Genomic DNA, 13,435 nt, shown 5'->3' with positions numbered 1-13,435 from the left:
TTTCGGATATATTTCAATATTAATTTATAAACAATTGTATCAGATCAGATAATTTTTTTCTCTGTAAAACATTTTCTAGAATTTATCCTATTTTTTCCCCCAGTCAGTCCAGTTTCGATTATCCGAAAGTTTGTATGGGATTTCGGATAATCGAATCGAATTTTTTTTTGGTATTGTTGTATTTTCTTGCTTTTACCATCAAATTCGAATCATGCGACCCCATTTTAGTCAAATTTGAATGTTTGATTGACTTAAAAAATTACAAAATGCAATTTTCAATACTTCATTACTGCCTTTTTGGCCGCCATCTTGGTTTTTACAATTCAAAATCACTTTAGAGTAGTTCAACAATCAAAAATAAGACAAAGAAAAAAAAAAAATTTTCGTGATTCGATTATCCGAAGTACTAAATTTTCCGATGCCTTCGGATAATCGAGTCTGGACTGTATACGAAATGGATCAGAATAAATCGTTTTCAAGGTACCAAATTTTGATTTTTATGGCATTTTTGTATGGATAGCTTTCTAAATTGTATGTAGATTTGTATGGACGAACTAATATGCATGAAAAAGTTTTTTGGTTAAAGAGAAAGCACCCAAAAATGTCATCAATGTTTCAAAGAAATTGCTAATTCTGGGAAAAATCGCTCTTGGAATCATACAAACAATGAAGAGTAGTTTTATAAACTGTGTACTTTTTATAAATCTTCTCTGAAGAAAAACTTAAATCTGATGGTTAATTATTAAAAGTAAAAAAAAAGATTTTCAAAACCTCAAAATTACATAACAAAAAGATTTTGAGTTTGGAAAATTTAAGGGGAACGAGATAAAAAAAAAACTCAAAGAATAATGGAAATTGGGAAATGAGAATATCATACGAAATTCCTGTACTAAATGTTTGCATTTTAATAGTAGTTTATGCAACAAGTTGCAAAAAGAGGGTTTTTTTCAGCACGAATCGTACATTTATCCAACAAGGTTTACCGACCGACCTCACAACATTTTTTGCAAATCCGAAAACGCTTCTAGAAAGGAATTTCATGTCAAACAGTCGTGTGTTTAGTAAATTCTATTCCATTCTAAACAATAAAATATTGAAAAGTGTTACTTTTCGACCGTAGTGTTGAAAAGTTCAACTTTTCAGCACCCATTTCAGTGCTGAAAAGTAGAACTTTTTATTGCTTTAAACATATCCGCAGTAACAGTTCAATAGGGCGAATCTGCGTTTGTAAACAAGCAGTCTATCCCCTTCTTACTTTACGTGAACTGTCACTTGAGCAAAAGGGATAGACTGCTTGTTTACAAACGCAGATTCGCCCTATTGAACTGTTACTACGGATATATTTATGTTGGTCACCAGATTACGAATTTAAAACTCACGATTTTTTCTTGAGATTAAAAGAAATTTTTCCCAGCATATTTTTGCATCAAATTACAATAATTTTTAATCAAACCTGAAAAGCGCGCCCGGGTATTCCCGGAACAAAATTCCCGGGATTTTTCAAAAACCGATTTTTTTACAATTTTTCCCGAATTTTTTACAATTTTTCCCGGGAATAAGGCTGTTGCAAATATTTTTTGAAGTTTATGTCCCTCGACTCTGACCAAAGTCAAGGAGGTTTGGGCAAAAAAAATAAAAAAAAGTTAAAAAATTATAATTACAGGCCACGGTTTCAACATATGCAAGAAAATAGTTTTTATTCATAAGTTTCCAAAATTTCTAAGTATTGACGAAAATTTTGGAAACTTCTGAATAAATACTATTAGTTTCACAGTGGAATTGCAAAAAAAAGTATTTTTATGCTCAGTCCAATTTTCCCGGGGAACGGGGAAAATATTTTTTGAATCCCTGGAATTCCCGGGATCTCGGGAATTTTTTGAATCAGTAATAAAATCTAGGTTTTCATTAAATTTGTTATGTTTTTCTAGCTTAAAATCATAGAGATAGCACAATACTATTAGCTTAAATATAAAAATATAATAGCTTAAAATAAAATAAAAATTGTTTTTTTTGTTCTTTGCTATGCTGTGATTTTTTTTAAAATGGATCACAATTTTTTATCAAATTTTTTTTATATATCTGGAAAATTTTGATGGATATGTAGGTCAACCAACTCAAAACAATTTAAAATGCCTTTTTCTGCATTGATAATTATAGTTAGCTTGTTTGGGCTTGTTTAAAAATATTTTGAACTTTTATAAGATTACAATGTTTAGCACTGCAAAAACTTTTTTTCTCATAAAAATAAAATTTTCGTCAATACTTAGAAATTTTGATAACTTATGAATAAAAACTATTTTCATCCAAATTTTGAAACCGTGAACTGTAATTAGAAATTGAATGATTAGCTCTCACTAATAATTTTTGATTCATTGTTAAAACTCAGCTGATTTGTCAATGGGGGGAGGTGTCCACGTGCTTCCATCCCGCCAGTCCATATGTATAGCCTTAGTGTTGTGTTTGCTGTATTTGATATTTTGTGAACCACACCGTATGCTGTACTCGACAGATATGGACTGGTTCCCGGCCGGGCTGATGGGTCTCGCAGCTGGCTAGTTGAACGTACCTGTTAGAACATCAAATCATGATGTTTTATCCTTTTGTTTCCTTAGTAACAGTAGCATAGTTAGTTCAGCAAGGGAAGCAATAGTTTGATCCGTTCAGCTGTTGAAGCAATTGCTTTCGATTCAAACTTGTGCTGAACATTATTGGACTACCTAGACTATTGTTCAAAGGAAACAAACACGAGGGTACAAAGGGATAAGCTCCCCCCGGATGGGGCTAAATTGTGGAACGCTCCCAGTGAGTTTTACTGAGCTGCTTTGGACATTTTAGGTAATAGTTGTACAAAAAAAATAGTTAAAGCTCGGTATTAATTCACTGGGAGGTCGTGTGCAAATTCCCGTGCTTGTGAAGTTCTGTTTCTGTGTCACTGTTGTGTTAGCTTGTAACATGTTCGACATGACACTTCTAACTAGCAATGATAAGTTATGCGGAATTCTTCAAGTGCGGGAACACGACGAAAATTAGACGACCCGAAGAAATAGTGAAAGTGATAGTGAAAGCTAACTAAATAAAGTGTCAATAAATAATCGTGAAGTGAAAATATTATTATAAATATATTTAATATTATATTACACTTTATATCTGTGTAAAACTCACTATCAGAATCTAATGTTTTCTTGTGTTCTCTTTTGTTCTTTTCGTTTCAAACCGAATGAGCGAGCATCTGAGCTGCAGGACAAATTAACATCAGCTGTGATCAATACCACACCGACTGACGAGGATTGCTACCAAGCTTGATGTCCACGGCTATATGCCTCCAAGGTCACAGGGAAGTATTAATTAGTATCGCCTTTTTATTTTTGACCATTTTGTTAATACAAATTTCTTTGCAGATACCACTTTAAAAGTATGGCTCGCGCTCTGCTTTGATGTTTTGCTAATTCTATCCGCTTTCTACCCCCAATGTGTCCTGCACTGGGGGTGCCTGGGGTAACTTCGAGTTGACCTGGGCCGCCCGAGGAATTATGTCGTAGGTGGCTCGTGTACAGGTTCACTCACCTCTCCTCGCGGCAAGGTTTTCCGTAGGTCTACACTCGAACATGCAACATGGGACAGCATGAATCTTCAGCTGAAGCCGGACGAATGTATTCCGAAATTACAGAATTACAGAATTAAAACTCAGCTGATTTGTCAATAACTGTGTAGCAACTCATCTGGCAGACAAACATTGATTACTTTACGTCTAATTTATTTTCCATTTCGCTCTTCCAGGTTGTGGGATTCTTCTCGTCCCGGTTGGTGCGGGTGCAGGACCAGCGGGGTGAACTGGGCGTCAACGAGGTGCTCGAGGTGATATCCAAGGGCGCGAGTCAGTGGTCCAGCGACCGGTTAAGGGTTAGTATTATCTACTTCAAACCATTGAACTAACACTAAAATCGGCTATTCTTTCCGCAGAAATTCCCCGACCTCAAGTTCAAGTACGTCGAGGAGGACGCCCCGGAGGAGTTCTTCATCCCGTACGTGTGGACGCTCGTCTGCAAGGCCGGCTGTGTGCACTTTAGCTCGGAGTCGATCCGGGGCGTCACGACGGAAATCGGCTGTTAACAGCTTTGGCGATTGCGACGACGACGACGACGATGACGCTGCTTCCTCTCGAAACCACTTTGTGAAAGTGGTTCGGAAACAAACAGAACAGTACAGAATGGATCTTACCAGAAGAGAGTTATATGAATTCTATAATATATTGAAAACGAGCAGTTTGTTTTAGGAGATTTGCAATTCGGTAGCATTCCTTGGGCAACTACAATTGGTTGATTTTAAAATGTGTTTCAATTCGGTGCATTTCTTGTCTCTTTCCAAACAAAACAAAAAAGCATAATTTTGTCCCAAGTTTCTGTAAATAATCCTGTTTCTGAGATGTAATCTTTTGTTTCAAAATGGTAATTTTAAGTGTTGTTGCAATAATTCTCTAACCTTTCTGTTTAAAATAACTTAGTGCAGAGAAAGAGCTGTAAACTAATTTTATATTCTTTACTAAAAAAAGTGAAATCCAAACTTGCGAGAAACCTTCAGTATGACAACAATGATTGTAAAAACAAACTTTGAAGAGTAGGATTTAGTAGGACTAACAGTTAAGCAAAATCAAAACCCCTTAAAAAGCAAATAATATACAAGATGAATGTACTAAAACAAAACTTGAAAAACCCCAGAAATGTGGTGCGTTTCACTTGGCGGATCGAAAATCGAAACGAGAGCTCGCGGAAACCTTCGAAAAGACAAAAGTAAAAGTCGAAAGGTCACTTACATTTTAGTTAAAACGAAAAATATTTATTCAATAAATACCTTAAACATTCTTAAAACGAAAAACATTCTTGCGTGTATAATTATTACAGTTACTTTCCGATAACTTAAAGCCTAAAAAGTATCACTTGGTGGGGCGGGGAAAAAGGAGGAAAGCAATTTCTCTCTCTCTCTTTTTATCTTCTCTTGGGACGGCGCACTTTTTTCTCTGTCTTAAATTTGTACCACGTGGCGTGTTGGTTGGTTTGCTGCTGGATTTAGTGGGGGAACTCCAAACGATCACACTCCCTTGCACGTGTCCATGCACTTTTCGTAGGTCATGAAGTTGTTGGCGTTGCCGTCGCAACCACCGAACGTGAACTCGTGGCAGCTCTTGGACTCGGGGTCGTATCTGGAAGAGGGAGATTTAGAAAAGCACAATTAGATACCTGCAAAATATGGCTTTTTACGGAAAAGCTATATTTTTGTGTTGGAAAAATTGAGTTAAATTTTAAAATAATTTAAAAGAAGAGAAGGACTCTACTGCCGTTCTACGCATAACTGTCCCATGTCATTTTTTTTGCCGATTTTGACTTTTTGTCATTTTTTGGTTTAGTTTGACGTTTTCTTTTCGAAAAACACATAAAATCTAGTACTTTGTTCGGAAACTCATTGAAAACAACACCAAGTCTGTTTGTCCCATCGTTGCACTTCTACGCAAAATCATTAGTTTTACGAAGTATTGTTACTTGTTTACCTATTGCATAAGTAGTAAATCTTTCCCAGTTCCTGAGGGGAACACCCTTGAAGAGTATCGGGGCCGGCATTTACAAAGCGGATTCAGTGGCAGTTTCATTCTCAACTTAATGTTAACATGTTAAGGTTAATGTTAACATTCCATAGGTCGCCTCCCTAAGGTGTCGTGATAAGGTCCAGTTTGTGACGATACACTACCTTCCCTTTACTAAGCAATCGAATCCAGAAGGGAAAAGATCACCAGTTGTGTTGGTCCGAGCCGGGATTTGAACCCCGATCTACCGCTTACGAGGCGGAAGCGTTACCACTGGGCTACGTGGCTCGGTACCTATTGCATAGCAAGAGGATTACTAATAAGAGTGGGATGATTTGGGACTTATGGGGTGAATAGGGACCCACGGGACAATTATGCGTAGAAACACAAAAAATGATTTTTCAATCGCGTTTTTCTCAGTTGCACTTTTTTGAACATGGGACAATTATGCGTAGAACGGAAACAAAGAAGCCATTTCATTTTGATCACATTGGTGTCTTTAGAAAAAATGGAAGTGAATTAATGAAAAATAGTTTCACTCAGAATAAGTTTACCTATTTGTGTTACTAAAACAGAATATCCGCTGACAGGTAGCGAAATTTTGGGAAAGTAGTTTGTAGAACACAAGATTGTCCACGTTTGCTCACGAATAATTGATTACTGAGCGCTCCATACAGCAAACAAGATTGGTGAATGGCAAAATTATCATTCGTCCGCTTCCACTAGAACCCGGAACCTTGTCAGAAATGGTCAGGTATGGTCCAATTGACTCTTGACTTGGCAAAACTTCATATTTAAAAAAAAAAAATGAAAATGATATAAAACACATAAAAAAATTAACATTGTCGGAAAATATATATTGAATAATTTTCAGTTCGTTATTTTTCGTGTTTTTGTAAAATATCTGATTTCTGGACCCATTTGAGACATTTTTTAATGTTTGAAAAATATTTGCAGCGGAATATTAATTTATTTTGTAAAAGTTTAGTTATGATTAGGCCGATGCAAATATTTAAAAAAAAATTTGTCCCTCGGCCCAGGCCGAGGTCAAGGGGGGAATAAAAAAATATAAAAATTTAAATAACAAGCCATAGTCTTCACATTTAAATGAAAAAAGTGTTTTAAAATGCATTTTACACTAGTTCAGTTGTTTTGCAATCATTAGTTTTCAAAAATCTAAGATCTGACAAAAACAAAAATTGTATCGAAAAAAAAGATTTTGCATCGAAAATTTTAAAAAAATCTTAAGGTTTTTTAATAAACCCAAACATGCTAAAAATGATTTTAAACGCAGGAGAATGTATTTTAATTTCATTTCAGCTTGCACTTGAATTTTCATTGAAATTTTGAAGTTATTGTAAAAATATTTTTTTTGCCCCCTGATTTTTCGGGCCAATTTTGAAGGGGGGAGGGGGGGGGGAGTGACAAAAACTTTTAAAAATATTTGTACCAGCCTTAGAACGAAATTTATATAGTAAAATAAATAACTGAATGCGATTCAGTAATCATCACTTTTGCTGAAATTCGGTAATGTACAAAAACATTGCTGAAAAATCAAACTGAAATGTCACTTATGACTTATTGTCACTAGCGTGCACAGGGTGGGGCAACATGGGGCAACTGCCCCACCATCCTCAGAAATTTGTTCTAATTTTAGTCAGGGGGCGTCCATAAACGACGAAATTTTCAAAACGTCCATATAATTGCCCCACCTTCCTCGAGGAGCTGGGCACGCTACTGCTTATTGTTTGGATGCTGCAGAGAGAAAATCCTCTTTCAAATATGTTGTTTTTTCTAAATTTTGTATTGTGATCTTTAGAAACAATGGTAAGAAAATGTGAATAACAAATGAATCGATGCTAACCACCTGTTTTTTAGGTTTGGACGATTGATGAAATAAATCTATAAATAACAGTACTGCAGTATGGAAACATTTTTGATGACAAGCAAAATCAAATTTTGATAACTGAAATTCCTCCAACGATTGCTGAATCTTCAGCAAATGATCTGTCAAACTGACGTTTCTTTTGCTGAAATTACAGTTGTTTTGACTACAATTTTACTGAAATTGCAGTAGATATTCTTCAAAATAACAAATATCAGTCAACTGCGAATTCAGTAAAATCTAAATTACTGAATCGTTTACTGACATTTTAGTAGATGAAAATTCAGTCAAAATTTACTGAATTTCAGCAAAAAAATGGTGTGTAGGATATTTTTTAGATTTTCAAAAATATTTTTTCATGGGTACTTTTCTTACTAGTTTTTTTTTTCTTAAATGCAAAAATTTGAAAAGAAATCGAAAATTTATACCTGTAAGTAGCCAAACCTGAAAATGGTAAAATTTATAAAAAAAAGTGATGTACTTTTCGATTGCAAATTCGATTTTGCTTTAAAAAATGATATTTAATATTTTGTTTTGTCCAGATGTTCAATATTTTCAAATAAACACGATTTAAAAAAAAAACTCATATCTTCTAAACCATCGTGCACTGTGGCTCAGAAGATGTCTTTTGTAGTCCACTAAAACGTATTAAAAAAATGGAAAATAAAAAAATACGTATTTGAGGAATTTAACTTTTTGTGTAATCTAATCTAATCTAACTCAAACGCAGCCAGTCCGATGAAAGCATGCTGGAAAGTCTTGTGATTAGATTACACCCCAAGCACGTTTCTTGTCAGTAATCCGAAAACACTCGAAAATGTACTACAAATACTAAAACGGCCAGCCCTACTGCGTTTTGTTTACCGCAGAGAGGATTCTGAGAACGGATCGCATTTCACAGAATCTACAGGAGAGGAAGGATGCGTGGACATACCGTAGCTTGAATCATAAGCTCCGATTTATGATTGTATTGCTGTTTTGTATGGTGTTTCTAGTGGGGAATTCAACTTTTTGTGATAACAAGAGCTTTTGCACCATGATTTTAGTTACAGATATTTTAGTATTTTCAAAACTACGGGAACTTTCAACATAGTTTTTTATTTATTCCTTAAAGTACTGTCTACTAAGCGATTTATAACAAAATTTGCCCATTTTTACAATCAGATTGTTGCAGGATTGGGTCCGTAAGTTTGTCTATTTTGGAATAAGAAGATAACTGTGCACCCTTAAACAAAAAAAAATGGATTTTTTCCGTGTAGGGGAGAGTGGGGAGACTTGATCCCCGGGGACACTTGATCCCAAGCCTGTATCTCGTCAGCATGTTGGTAAAACAATTAGCTTTGTTCTAGAAAGTTGTGCGAAATTTACTTAAACTCATTGTAGAAATCAAAGAAAAAAATTAAAAAATGTTTAGATTGAGTTACACACATATTTCTAAAAAGTGCTGCAAAAAACTTCCAAGAGATCTTTTTTCTTTGTTTTGATAAGTATAGAAAACACTCAAAAATTATTCAAAAATATATTTTTTATACATGAATTGTTTGATAAACATATCAACTCCAAAACCTTTACGCATTTGACGTTAAATTTATCGTCATACTATTTTTACAATCAATTGTTTAAAAAAGTGCGTTTAGGGAGACTTGATCCCTGCATTTTTACAGTCACTGGAATCAGCCTCAAGATTAAATAATTGGGCTGGGTTTTCTTACATAGTTTCCTTTAGTATAGTTGTACATAACTTACTGCAGTTTGAACCATTTTTCAAAAGTTTTGTAAACAAAAATTACCAGCTTTTGTAAACATGCTCAATTTTGGTCTAAAAAAGAAAATTTTAAGTTTTTAAATATTTTGCATGCTAAACTTGTTACATTTTGAACACAAACGTACAGGTTTCATGTGAAATTGCTGTAACTTATAGAAAATTAACAGTTTGGAAGAATAAGAAACATTTTGCTTAAGATTTCTTAAAAATGTTGAAAGGGGGATCAAATTACCCCCAACATTTTGAAAATGCCGGTTTAAAATATTTTTTTAAAACGCTTGGCATGATTCGAAGAGTTTATCTGATGAAATACCCTTATCAGCCAAACATAGTTGAATGTTTAAGCTTTCAATTCATGCAAAAAGTTCAAAGTTTGTGAGAAATTGACAGAGTTATGTGCGATACAAAAAAAGGGGATTAAGTCTCCCCACTCTCCTCTACTTATTTTTTCCGAAACGTCCTGACTTTGCCGAACAAACTAAATCGATCAGAAATTCTCCTCTCAGGATACAGAATTTCATATATTTACCTACCCATTTTGTATGACCAGCCCCCAAAATTGCATGTAGATTTGTATGGAAAACGATTGATGCAAACTGCTTCATGAGACATCGAAAAACGGACCTTGGACGGACGGACCTCAAGTGTGCTGTGGTCCTTAAATTTGATTTTTTTTAGCAGCATAAAAGTCCTAATTTGGTTCTAAAGGCGAATAACTAGTTTACAATAGAAGTAGTTTTTCCATGACAAACAAAAAAATGCAATCATTAACAAAAAACTGATGTCATAGCCATAATTTGAGAAAAAAAAACCTTGTCTCAAAGCATTTCAAAACCCTATTATCATCTTCCTTTTTCTTTTTCTCAAATAGAATTAGATAGGTATTCGTGCCAATATCCTTCAGAAAAACCTCATTTGGCTCATATTTGCATAAGAAAAAAAAAGTAATGAGCTCAAGCTTATTAAAAAAACATATTTTCTCGTTACGCTAGGCAAAATGCAGAAACAAAATTGGGAAGTTATGGTCAAAACTTTTTCAAGAATATGAGGACTTTTGGTTTGATCGAAATCCAAAAGTGAAACAAGAAAATGACAAAACAAAACAAAAATTGGAGTGGAAATCAACTAAATTGTCTTAAGATTCACTTTTTCCATGAAATGATTTTCCTTATTTTAATCAAGCCTTCACTTCACGCATCAAAACATCTTCTCTTCACAACACTCCAAACAGTCCATATCACATGTTACTTCCTATTTCATCAAGACGTCAGCAAACTATCATTGCTACCAACTTTCACCACTTGTACCACATGCATCTGCACATTTGCATGCAAATGCCACATTTCCCCCCCATCTCATCAACTCACCTCCACCGTGGCAGCAGCGCCCGGCACACTCCCTTCCGCAGCGGAAGTTTGCACTTTTCATTCTTGACACCACTTCCGGCTGGCTGCTCGACCCGATTGCTGGTCTGCAGCGGAGCCGAACCCTCCCGCTTCTGGTGTCGGCCATCGTCAAACTCGTCGTAATCACTCAGGTATTCCAACATTTTGTAGAACATCTTGCCACCCTCGGCCGTCAGCTGGTCCCACACGTCCACCGGTTTGGCCTCGCCGGGACACGTGGCCACCAGCAGTCCCAGGATCACCGCTACACCGAAGCCGAACCACCGGGAGTTTGCGAAATGCATGTTCGTTTGATTTGTTTTTTTTTTCGATGGATTGTCCTTGCCAAATTTTCCTCAGACGACGAATCACTTCACTGTCTTCACCGAATCAAATATTGTCGTTGATCACGAGAGGTTGATCGTTTCACTTCGCGACTCGAACTGGCGCTGGTTCGGTGCCGTTACGTGCATCTTATATATTTATTTCGCCTCTTTTCGAACCACACTACCAGAAAATTCCCGCCATTTCTTGAGCGCGAGAGGGTGTGAGAGAGAGTGTTAGAGTGGAGAGTTGGTTGACGATCGCCGAAGATCGCGTGCATTTTTGTTGTGGCTGCGGCGAATTATGCTGGTACAACTACCTACCGTGTTGTGGGGCTACGGTAATTGACAGAATTTTCTGGAATTGGAGATTCATCGAAATATTAAGTTTAATACTTTAAGGTGTTTGTCCTTGAGTGATCAAGTTTTTTTTTTATTTAATGGAGGCAAATGGTAGTGCAAAAGTGTCTCAAATAGGTTTCTTCGCTGTTCTAGTGATGTCAAAAAAAAAACTTAATTTATTGAAATTTTGATTTAGGGCATTTAAAAATATATAATTTTTTAAAACAATTATCATTAAAGGAATTATTCCTATATTAGCCAATTGGTATTTGTTTTACTTTCAGTAAGTGTTTTTTTTGATTTTTTCCTACTCTTGTTAAAACTAATCTATTAGTCTAACAGTATCAAAATAAATGTGAAGTAAAACTTAGCTGAAAGGGCTACCAAAAGTCTGTTATGAGCGCAAAATTATCAAATGGTATATCTATTATTCACCAATTAAACTGAATTGAGTTGAACATTTGTTTGTGGGAACTTGATAGATCACTTTCAATCTAATGATAAAGTGATAATGTTGTCATAGAAAAAATAAAATTTAGGCAAAAGTCAATTGGGTAATTCTCTAATAGTTCGCATTTTTTCGCGATTAAATTTATATTTTTTATTTGGATAAAACATTGTCCACGCATTCTCTGTGTCAAAGAAGCCATTTTGCATCTTTAGTTTTTCCATACAACACTCTATACAATTTTGGGGACTGGTCATACAAAATGGGTGTGTTAATATATGAAATTCTGTATCTTGAGAAGGAATTTTCTGATCGATCTTTGGCAATGTTGTAGGTTATGATTGGGACTTTTCGGAATGTAAATATACGGAAAAACGATTTTTATTTATCTTTTCATTACTAAAAAATTAATTCCCAACATATTTATTTTTCAATTTTTGAATATTTTTGATATGTTTTAAGGGACTATAAAATAACTGGATAAAAAAATAATTAAAATAATTTTAAAGCAAAATCGAATTTGCAATCCTAAAGCACTTTAAATTTTGTTGTGATAAATTGTTCCGTATTCAAGTTATAGCCAAAATATAAATTATCGAATTCATCACGTTTTTTGCATTTTAAAAATACTTCTTAAAAGAAAAGCTCTTAGGTCGTTGCAAATATTTTTTGAAGTTTACCCTCGACTCTAATCAAAGCTAAGGGGTAAGGGGGGGGGGGGGGGGGGGGGGTTGTTGATCTCTTCAAAAATAAAGTTTAATTTTAAAATTTTGAAATATTTTTTTATATACCTCTATTAGTTGATTTATTTTAAATTAGATGTGTTTGTTGATCATTTCCTTCATTTAAATAGAAAATGATAATGTTTAAAAATGGGTTTGAATAAATTCTATTCAAAAAATTAAAAAAAATGCATAACCATTTTTTTTAAATGAATTTTATTGCATAAATTGAAATATGGTTAGCCACTGATTTTTTTTTGTAAAGGGTTGCTACTTTCATAGTTTTCCAACTAATGTAAAATTTGAACGTTTTAAACACACTTAAAAAACGTTAGATGAAACTTGAATTTAAATATTACTATTTTTGCTCACATTCAGGCGCATGAGATTGTTTCCATGAGCTTTTGAACAAAATATATGAGCAATTTGTATTTTTTGAATGGGCGTAATATTCAATGTTTAGCCCTTTTAAAATGTTAGTCTAGATTTAAAAAATTTCAAAAGATTTTTTTCGAAAAGATCGGAAAATTTCACGCATGTTTCATATTTTAACATTGAAAATCGGACCATTAATTGCTGAGATATCGTCATTAGAAAATCGTGGGTTGTTTTGGTGAGACTTAGAAAACTTCAATTTTCGTGTTTCTCTTTCTTAAAGCGGCTGTATCTCAGTAACCAGAGGTCCAATCTTCAATGTCTGTTAGACAATTTCATAGCAAATTTTCTGAACTTTTCAAAAAAAATATTTTTAGGAATGGTCGCTCATGGTCACTTTTTTTAAAAATCGATAAACTGCAAATATTTCGCTAAAATCAAAATTTTGGTGGCTATATCTTGAAAACGGAGCCTTTTTCAAAAAATCTGTAAAATACTTTTCGATTGTAAATTCAATTTTGCTTAAAACATAATGTCAAACTTGTTTTTGCATAAAACTTCGATTTTTTCCAAAAATTACTATTTTTTCAAAAAATCATAACTCGGGGACAGATT

The 13,435-nt window shown here is 34.4% G+C and overlaps 2 protein-coding genes across 3 annotated transcripts in view; one reads left to right on the top strand and one right to left on the bottom strand.

The window, feature by feature from the left end:
* Window positions 1-4,872, top strand: part of LOC120414559 (dymeclin) — a 45,187-nt gene extending 40,315 nt beyond the window's left edge. For both annotated transcript variants that reach the window (XM_039575777.2, XM_039575776.2), the window contains exons 7-8: window positions 3,778-3,900; window positions 3,961-4,872. In XM_039575777.2, coding sequence (XP_039431711.1) covers window positions 3,778-3,900; window positions 3,961-4,110 — 273 coding nt within the window. In that variant the 3' untranslated portion in view covers window positions 4,111-4,872. The remainder of the gene's footprint in view (window positions 1-3,777; window positions 3,901-3,960) is intronic.
* On the bottom strand, window positions 4,803-11,070 carry LOC120414560 (kunitz-type serine protease inhibitor taicotoxin). Its single transcript, XM_039575780.2, has 2 exons — window positions 10,593-11,070; window positions 4,803-5,197 (listed from the first exon to the last, which is right to left on the bottom strand). The coding sequence occupies exons 1-2, from the start codon at window positions 10,913-10,915 to the stop codon at window positions 5,086-5,088; spliced, it is 435 nt and encodes a 144-aa protein (XP_039431714.1). The 5' UTR covers window positions 10,916-11,070; the 3' UTR covers window positions 4,803-5,085.
* Window positions 11,071-13,435: the final 2,365 nt, after the last annotated feature.

This window comes from Culex pipiens, chromosome 2 (assembly GCF_016801865.2).
Source record: "Culex pipiens pallens isolate TS chromosome 2, TS_CPP_V2, whole genome shotgun sequence".
Lineage (NCBI taxonomy): Eukaryota > Metazoa > Arthropoda > Insecta > Diptera > Culicidae > Culex > Culex pipiens.
The sequence above is the reverse complement of the archived record's forward strand: the minus strand, read 5'-3'. Positions and strand labels throughout refer to the sequence as shown.

Excerpts from the sequence above, each read along its gene's own strand:
- LOC120414560 (XM_039575780.2), bottom strand. The coding sequence starts at position 10,915 with ATGCATTTCGCAAACTCCCGGTGGTTCGGCTTCGGTGTAGCGGTGATC. Across the intron at positions 5,198-10,592 it reads GCGCTGCTGCCACGGTGGAG|ATACGACCCCGAGTCCAAGA; the intron begins GTGAGTTGATGA and ends TCCCTCTTCCAG.